The following is a 9,386-nucleotide window of genomic DNA, read 5'->3' as shown; positions in this document are numbered from 1 at the left end:
TGTCTGGCATGGGAGAACCATGGCGACTCACTGACTCAGCTTCTTTCTCCCAGCATCCTGTTCTGTTTTCTCCGCCTACCTAAGGGCTGGCCTATGAAATGGGCCTAGGCAGTTTCTTTATTAAAAAGAAATCATTCCCACATCAACACACAAGTACACACACGTACACACACAGATGGATAATATAAATAAATGTAATTTAAAAAATTTTAGACAACAAAAATGGGCTGGACAGATGGTTCAGTAGTTAAAAGCATTTGTTGCTCTTGCAGAGGACCAGAGTTCAATTCCCAACACTGAAGTAGGGAGCTTATAACTGTAACGTCAGCTACAGGGGACCTGAAGCCCTCTTCTGGGCATCGAAGGTTTCCATACCCATGTGCACATATGTGCACAAGGATATGTGCGCGCACACATGCATGCACACCACACACACATGCATGCACACATCAACAAACAATAAAATAAATTGTTTCACTGTCAATGTCAATGCGAAGTTGACCCAGTGGCCTCAGTTTATGATTTGATTATCGACAGCTACTTGAATTCTTGGTTCTCCTGCCTCCACCTCTCAAGTGCTGGGCATATGTGGTGCTGGGGACAGAACCCTCTGCCAACTGAGATACACACCCCGCCCTTTTATACTACCAAGACAGGCTTCAGAGAAGCTGTTGGTGCTAAGCCAGGCAGTGGTGGTGCACGTCTTTAATCCCAGTACTCAGGAGGCAAAGGGCAGTGGATCTCTGAGTTCCAGGACAGCCAGGGTTACTCAGAGAAAACCTGTCTTGAGAAACAAAAACAAAACAAAAATGGAGGTTGCTGGTACTAACAAAGAAAGTCTTATGGCATTTTATAAATCCAATTTTTGCCATTTAAAGATGTTATTTATTATTGTGGGGGGAGGGGGTGTTTGGGGTGAGCACGTATGGTGTGGTGCTTTTATGGAGGTCAGAGGACAACGCTGTGAGCGTGCTCACTCCTTCCACCTTCATGGAGGTTCCAGGAGTTGAACCCAGGTCACAGGCTTGTGCAGCAAGCACCTTTACCCTCTAAGCCATCTGGTAGCCCAGAATCCACTATATTTACAGTAATCTTACATTAGTGGCATTTTAGTTCCAGAACAGCAGGTGAGAGACGTGTTGCTAGACAATCAGTCACAAACACAGAAGTTTTATGGCTGGGGGGGTGTCCACACTTGTACCCAGCCCTCAGGAGGTCCGGGGGAGGATCAGAAGTTCCCAGTCAGAGGGCTGGAGAGATGGCTGGGGGCTGAGAGCGCCAACTGCAATTCCCAGCAACCACATGGCAGCTTACAACTGTCTGTAACTCCAGTTCCAGGGGACCCAACACCCTCATACAGACATACCTGCAGACAAACCAATGCAAATGAAATAAAAATTAAAAAAAAAAAGAAGTATAGGGGAAAGTAAGAATTTTTTGAAGAACACAAAAAAGTGTAATGCTATATATCTGAGCCTATGAGAACTATTTGGTTAGGCTTATTTTTAAGAAACAGGTGCTTTTAATAAGGTTTTTTGAATATCAACCAAATACTTTTTGGTGTGAGTTTTTGGAAATTCATTCTCATCCATGTCTCCGGTCCTGGAGAGGAGTTAAGTCATTTAGATCCCATTTCTCTTGGTTCTTGCTCTTTGGACTTTGAAAACAATCCCTCTCAGGTGTTTGAGATAACATTTGAATAAGGAAATTTTTCTTTGTTGATGTTTTTGTTAAGCAGAATTTGACAAAAATCCACACAGTGGTTCCAGAAACAATAACTCTGTTCTGTCTAGAAGCCACACTTAGGCAGTGCAGAGACCATGTGGGAGGGATGGGTGACTGGTTTTCTCAGAGTGTAGTCTTTCTGCCATTGGAGTGTCGCTCCTTGCCATCCAGATCGTGCTCTCTGGAAGCCAGAGAGTCCACTCAGTTCACCGTGTGGAACTCTCCTGCTGGGAGCCCATGCAGTGACTTGGTTCTGTTCCCTTCACAGCTCTACGAGAGTGCCCTGACTGAAAACCAAACACTGAAAACAAAACTCCAGGAGGCCCAGCTAGAGCTAGCCGATATAAAATCCAAGCTTGAGAAGATGGCCCAGGTAAGGAGAGGGCGAGCAGAGCAGGGGCAGCAGGGACATTCATAAGGAGACACTAGATATCCTGGGGGCTGGTTGGGGGATAGACTCAAAGTAGCACTTCCTCAGAGCTGATCAGATGAAAGTTTTGTAGAGTCTAATTTTGAGGTTTTAGGGGTCAGTGATTGTTTAACTTAACTGAAAACTGATAGTTAAGCTACCTGAACAACTTCCTGATGTTATGAATGCTAGTAATTAATATTAACATAACTTCTCACTACACAGTAAGTCAGGCCAGTACTGGGTCCAGTGCTAGATAGTGCATCCTGTCCTGCTCATGTTCAGTTCAGTGCCTCTGCCCCTCGCCTCATGGAGAAAAATAAGCAGAACACTATACCCAAGTACAGAGAACCCCAAACAACCCCAAATCACTGAGTGCTGTGTTACATCAGGGGGTGAAGTAGTTCCAGATTAGGTCCCAGGAGGACTCCGCCCTGGACCAAAAGCATCTGCCATTAGCCACTCCATCTTACTGCTAGGCCTGATTTAATTACACAAAGCTTGGGAGGCTGCTGGGGTAGTGATCTCATTGCCCTGCAGCTGAAAGCTACAGCAGCCTAGCTTGGATTATTGCAGAGTTAAAAGGAAGCCTATCACAGTATGCCTGGGAACTAAGAATTTCAAAAGCAGAACTGAGGTAAAAGCGGCTCTTTATAAGGATATGAAACCAGAGGTGGCTATTTAATCTGGGAATATGATATAATCTAAAAGCAAAAATGAAATTACAGGTTCATTGTGTTGCAAGCATGTGGTATGCAGTGGGGGAGGGGTTAAGTACCATCTTAGCATCTTATTGAAGCCTCTCTGACATGGGATATACAGGGAGCAAAGAGGGTGACAGGAACTAAATATGGCTCTTACCAGACTTTCTGAGACCTACAGCTAACACATACTAGGTGTTAAGCCATTTTATAAAACAAAAATTAAAATTGACAATACAATTAACACCCTATCATAGGTGGGGGGGGTGATGTAGCATGAATTCTAATTGGTTTTAACAATAAAAAAAATCCTGAGTCAGATATCGGGATTAATGCTGAAAGATCAGAGAAGCAAAGCAGCCAACCACTAGTTCTTACCTCTACCGGATTCTCAGACCAAACGGATGATCCTGTCTCTTGGAATCCTCAGACTGAATGCTGTGAGCTCCCGTATCCTCCTGTGTTGTATTCCTCTCTCTGCCCAAGCCATATCCCTTCCTGTCTCCACCTTCCTAGTATTGGGATTAAAGACATGTGACTCCCAAATCCTGGGATTAAAGGTGTGAGCCATCACCTCCTGGCTCTGTTTCTCTTTCAAACTGGATCAATTTTGTGTAGCCCTGGGTGGCCTAAAACTCACAGAGATCTGTCTGCCTCTGCCTCCCGAGTGTTGGGATTAAAGATGTGTGCCTCCACCACCTGGTCTCTGTGGCTAACTAGTGGCTTAGCTCTGCACTCTGGTCTTCAGGCAAGCTTTATTTGTTAGATCACAAACAAAATATCACCACATAAGTAAGCTTGGTCACTTGCCCCTCTGCATTACTAAATTGGGCAAAATGTCTTGGTTTTAAAGCGCTTCCAGACGGGCAGCAGGTAGAACTAAGTGCAGCTTTTAAGCAGTCCCAGAAGCTGCACCCATCGCAGAACATACAGGGAAAGCAATGTGGCCACTCCTCAGCCAGAGCCTGTGAGGTGTCCACAGCAGCACAACAAGCTGTGCAAAGTGACCCACACAGAGCATCAGAATAGAATCAGCCTTTCCCGGCCACTGGGCAGCATTTTCTGCCACCAGCTGCGTTGCTACGTATGCCGGGATATACTTAATTTTACCAAACACAAGCTATTTGAAGCTCAGAAAGCAATGATGGTGCTACAACCAAGTCTCTATTTACCAAAAATGGAGATGTTTGGTAGGATTGGGGCGAGGGGACTGCCAGCTTCATGCGTTTGTTTGGAGACAGTTCCCATATGGACACTTGCAGCATTTTACATAAAAGATCGACTCAAAATCAAGGAAGTTATAATTTAAAACTAAATAAGCAAACAAAAAGCTAGTTCTTTGTATTCTGAACTTTGCAAATCTCCTTATCAAGCTTAGGGAAAAGATGAAGGAAGATAGAAAACTCCAAGTTCTACTAATGCATTTTCCCCGTCCTTTCTGCCCTAGCAGATGCAGTAGAGAGGCAGACAGCCATGATCTTCAGAGCAGAAGAGAAAAATCTAGGATGAGAGCCAGAATTCCAAGTTTTATTGTCAGTTTTAGCTATTCAGTAATTGAGAAAGAAAAAAAAAAGGAGGGAAGGGGAGGGAACCTTCTGCAGAACCAGCCTAATGTCCCCATTTATTGCAAATGTCTGGGCATTGTACTAGACAAGATAAAATCATCATTCTTTATTCATTAAATGTCCATTGAATCTACAAAATTTCATCCAGTCCTATAATGCTGAGACCAGAGAAGACTTACAGGTTCCTCCATTCTTCCTTCTAAGGTGGGACTATACCTGAAATTACTCTTCTTAGGTTTTGCGACCAAATCTTTTCGCTCCTCTGAAAGACTGAAATTGAAAATATCAATGATAATCTAATAATATATTGTAAAGCCTTTATTCAGATAAAATCTTGTTAACAGAGTAAGAAGGAAACCAAACAGATAAAAGTGGGACCACTCTGTTCAGACACAAGAAACTGGCTGAGAAGACTGCCTTGTCTGAAGACCACCACACTAGAAAGAAAATGGCCTCAGTGCTCAGAACAAAAGCGACAGGGAAAGAGCTTGTGGACAAGAGCGCCACGGGGCGCAGGCCCTGAAGTACAGGGGATCCCAGCCTTTAAAAGAGGCAGGGTGGGGGGATTCGGGAAGAAGGTAGTTAGTGTTGGAGTGTGTAGTCTAAAGGGAGAGGGAAGGCAAGGTTGGGTATGTGTGTAATGAGTAACGTCTGTACTCACGTGTTGGGCTTCAGGGACTATTCCTTCCGCTGCCCAGTGGCCACCCTACATTCTTGTTCAAGTAAAGTGCTGGACTTAGCAATCTTTCACAGTCTCTTTGCTAAGGTCCTTGCTAAAGGAAAAGCCCAGAAATCTGCTGTCTTTCTGGATGTCTGGGGGTGACATGTAAAAGAACCTAAATAACAAGTGTTTCCCTTCTGTTCACACAGCAGAAGCAAGAGAAGTCCTCTGACCGGTCATCGGTGCTGGAGATGGAGAAACGGGTATGCACGCCTCCTTGGCCGCCTGCTGCACGTCTTCTCTTGACCTTCTCTAACGTTGTTGTTGGTGCCAATGGAAAAAGTTCATCTTAAGAAGGCGGGAGCTCTGCCACATTCCATTCCAGCTTAATATTTTTTTTTTTTTGATCTGACTCTAGACAGTAATTTGATAGCCAGTTCTTTTGGCCTTCTCATGTAGTTAGTTACTTTGAACATGCCAGTTTTAGGGTGGGAAGGAGTCTTGGGACATCATCTCATGCGTTCTTCAGAATTACACACAGACACAAGCTGTAAGATATTTGGTTATTTACACGTATACACAGGTCTGAAGATATCTGCCCCTTCTGAGACCTTAGACAGAAAGAACACTTTGAGCTGGGGGGTGGTGACATGAACCTGTGATCTCCACATTGGAGAGACAGAAGCAGGATGGTCAGATTCAAGGCCAGTCTGCACTACATAGTGAGTTCCTGGCCATCCACAGCTACATAACAGAACCTAATCGCAAAAGAAAAAGATAGCCAGGTGGCCCAACAGTAAAAGTGCTTATACATACAAGCCTGCCAGTCTGGCTTCAGTCAGCAGAACACACGGTAGAAGGAGAGAACTGGTTTCTATGAGTTGATCTCTGACCTCCATACACATACTGTGGTACACACGTGTGCATGCACACATGCACATTTTAAAAGGAGGTTTTTCATGAAGACCCCTTGCCATTGATTTAGGTGTTGTGATTTAAGACCTGAGAATCAGCCTTCATCAGTCCTCTGGTCAGATTCCTGCCCTGGTCCCAGCTGTACTCAGATGCTTATCTGGGACTTGATGTTCTTGGATTGGGAAAACTCAATTAGATTTAGTGATGAATTCTAATTCCAATTTGACTATAAGGATGTAGTATGTTACCATCTTTCTTGTCTGTTTAATTTGGAAAAAGCTAAGTTTTATATTTCATTACCTTGGCCTGTATCTCATATGATTAAAGACTCCTCATTGAGTTCAAGCTAAATTAAGAGTTACTAGCTGGATGAGAAATGGAGGAGGAGGGGAGAAGCTGGCAGACACCCATGTCTACTTCCACTGACCATGTGTTCTCCATCATAAAAGAAGCAGTTCCCTGGGAACGTGGGTGTAGTATTACTAAAGACAATGGATCTTGGTCTGCTTGTCTGCTAACAGGCTGCTGCCCCTGTATCTTCCAGTTTTCTGATAGAAGACTTAGGTGATGAGACTCGTCGGTGAAGTAGCTCCATCCCATGGCAGTAGGGCAGAGAGTGCACATATGGAGAAAGGTTTGCCCTGGGCTAGATGGACCCTGAGACCATGAAGCTGCTGATGGTGCAACAAGTGGGAGGTAGCTTTATGTTTGCTTCCTGGCCTGTTACCGCTTCAACAGGTTCTTTGTTTCTAAACAGGAGAGGCGGGCATTGGAACGGAAAATGTCAGAAATGGAAGAAGAGATGAAGGTATGAAGAGATTATCTTTGTCTTGATGTGTGTCTTTTCTCTTTATGTCTGCCTAAGCTAGATGCTTGAGCAGGCTTGCCCACTCTAACTGTCAGTGCCAACACAGCCCCCTCAGATGATGTGTCAGAGGAAATGAGCACCTCTTCTCAGCCATCTCTTAGGTTCTCTCAGCTCATGCTGCATCCACTATGGCCACCTCAGAGGCCTCTAGGAGCAACGGGTTGGTTTATGGGGAGACCATGTTCAAATTGTAAGATTTTCAAAGCAGTGGCTTCTCCCTTAGGAGGCTTGGCAAAAGGTCTAGGACAAATTCTCCCCACTCTACATAGTCCTCTCTAGGCGAGCTCCATGGAGCCTAGGCATGGCCACAGCCCTTTCTCCCCATGTGCAGCTCTTGCAGGAGGAACACAAGCTGAGTCATTCCACAGCAAGATGAAAATTTATTTGCTTATTGATTTCCTGTTGTAGGCCATTTCCTCTGCAGTATTCCAGCGTTCTTGGCCTTCATCCACTAGTGCAAACTCATGCCTCTACATGACCTCTACTTTGAGGACTTATTGCCTTCCTCTTCTTGAGGGATGACCAATAGTGACCATAACCTCTTTTAGCTGCTTGAATGGACTGTTGCCAGTTTTAAATGCTGGTCCATTGCTATAGGAGGGGAAGATAGGGAGCTGGAAGATAACCCTATCTAAGCTGGTGGAGCAGCTCATCCGTGCAGTACACTGTGCTGCATGGCCATAGTCCCTCAGTACTTGCTCAACTCTTTTCCTTTCATTAAGGATCTTATTTTAGTGGATATGTAATGCCAAGTCAGATGTAAATTTCTATAGCTAGGAAGCAGAAATCTGGACAGCATCAGACAAATCCCCAAATGGCCTCTGTAAGCACCTCTGATATGCAATTGGGTTACTCTTTAAGAGACAATTGTTGTTTTAATGGCCTAAAAGATGTTATTTATGTATACACCACCACCACACTCATAAAAGTTGTTAGTGCCTAATCAGTTAAAGGTCATGGTTTTACCAGATCCTATATTCACAATCCTGTTACCCCTTATAGTTGTAAAAATGGAGGGGAAATGCCAAGCCCTGCCCCTCATTTCCTAGTTACCAACCCATGGCTGTGACTGGTAGTAATCATGTAGGATTTGAAGCAATTACTCATCCCTGAAACACTTTACATTTCCCAGGTCAACTCAAAAATAGCAGGAAGTAAAAATAGTGTTAAGTTCTCTCGAGGAGACAGAACACTACCCATACAGACAGCACTAAATGTTTCCATCTTCCAGATTTTTCAAACCCACCTCACTCACAGAAGTATTTTCTTCCTCTTAGCATTGTATGTTAACATTGTGTTTCTTCTTCATGAATGAACACATACAGCTCTATATTCATGAGGGCTTCCCATCTGAAACCCTTAGCTGTACCATCCGCTCTGCTGTTAGGCACCTATAGGTAATGCTTGGGAAGAAATGGCCTGGGCAAGGGTGGCTAGAGGGATAACTTAGTGGATAAGAGCACTGTTGCTCTTGCGGAAGACCTGGGTTTGGTTCCCACATGGTGTTTTACAATCATCTACAATTCCAGTTCCAGGGGATCTGATGCCCTCTTCTGACCTCAGTGGCACCAGACATATACATTGTGCTGATACATACATACATACAGGCAGGCAGAATACTCATACACATAAATTAAACCTTAAGCAAATATTTTTAAAATATATACTAAAAAAATGTAAAGCCTTTGTCTGGGTATAGTGGCATATACCTGTAATCCCAGCACCTGGGAAGCAGAGGCAAGTCTCTGTAAGTTCAAGACCAGCTTGATCTATATAAATACCCTGTCTCAAAAAAAAAAAGAAGACAAAAACCACAAAAATAAGACAAAAAAAGGGACTAAGAATGTAGCTTATAGATAAAGTACTTACTTAGCATGCAATTAGCCCTGGGTCTGATCCTCAAGACCCCATAAACCAGGCATGGTAGTATATCCTGTCACCCCAGGATTCGGGAGATAGAAGCGAGAGGATAGGAGTTTACAGTCATCTCTGGCTACATAGCAAGTTCTAGCCAGGATAGGATTCTTGAGATGCTGTCTCAAAAAAGGGAGGGGAAAGAGAGATGCCGGGAATGGGAAGAAGGACCATATCTGGAGCATATAAATCAGGCCAGAGCTCACACCTCCCACGAGCACCCAGAAGCCCACAGACAGACTGTGTACCCCTTGTGCTGTTCACATAAGCCCCAGACAAAGACTCAAAGGGGGAACTTTGGGCACTTTTTTCTATTCCCATTCTAAACTGGCAAGTACAGAAGTTCTTCTGTGTTCTTAGTTGTTCTGAATCCTTGGAGTGACACAGGTTTGCATTTTCTTTCTACGTTTTTATCCTACCAAGCTGTGGTTTTCAAAACAAGGCTATGAATTCCTTTCTTCAGTATTTCAACAGAGATAACAACACATGAAGGTCACTTGCCAACAAATTTAAAGATATATTGTTCAAGAGGCTGGAGAGATGGCTCAGAGGTTAAGAGCATTGACTACTCTTCCAGAAGACCTGTGTTCAATTCCCAGCACCCACCTGGTGGCTCACAGCCATCTGT

At 44.1% G+C, this 9,386-nt stretch overlaps 1 protein-coding gene across 1 annotated transcript; it reads left to right on the top strand.

Moving 5' to 3' along the window:
• Positions 1-1,368: 1,368 nt before the first annotated feature.
• On the top strand, positions 1,369-7,409 carry LOC106144504 (protein phosphatase 1 regulatory subunit 12B-like). Its single transcript, XM_026778534.1, has 3 exons — positions 1,369-2,098; positions 5,271-5,324; positions 6,734-7,409. Exons 1-3 carry the CDS (start codon positions 1,832-1,834, stop codon positions 6,788-6,790), a joined length of 378 nt encoding a protein of 125 aa, XP_026634335.1. The 5' UTR covers positions 1,369-1,831; the 3' UTR covers positions 6,791-7,409.
• The last annotated feature ends 1,977 nt before the right edge of the window (positions 7,410-9,386 follow it).

This window comes from Microtus ochrogaster, unplaced genomic scaffold (genome assembly GCF_000317375.1).
Source record: "Microtus ochrogaster isolate Prairie Vole_2 unplaced genomic scaffold, MicOch1.0 UNK810, whole genome shotgun sequence".
NCBI lineage: Eukaryota > Metazoa > Chordata > Mammalia > Rodentia > Cricetidae > Microtus > Microtus ochrogaster.
Note: the sequence above shows the minus strand (reverse complement) of the source record. Positions and strands in the feature narration are given on the sequence as shown.

Excerpts from the sequence above, each read along its gene's own strand:
- LOC106144504 (XM_026778534.1), top strand. The coding sequence starts at position 1,832 with ATGGGTGACTGGTTTTCTCAGAGTGTAGTCTTTCTGCCATTGGAGTGT. Across the intron at positions 2,099-5,270 it reads AGCTTGAGAAGATGGCCCAG|CAGAAGCAAGAGAAGTCCTC; the intron begins GTAAGGAGAGGG and ends CTGTTCACACAG. Across the intron at positions 5,325-6,733 it reads TGCTGGAGATGGAGAAACGG|GAGAGGCGGGCATTGGAACG; the intron begins GTATGCACGCCT and ends GTTTCTAAACAG.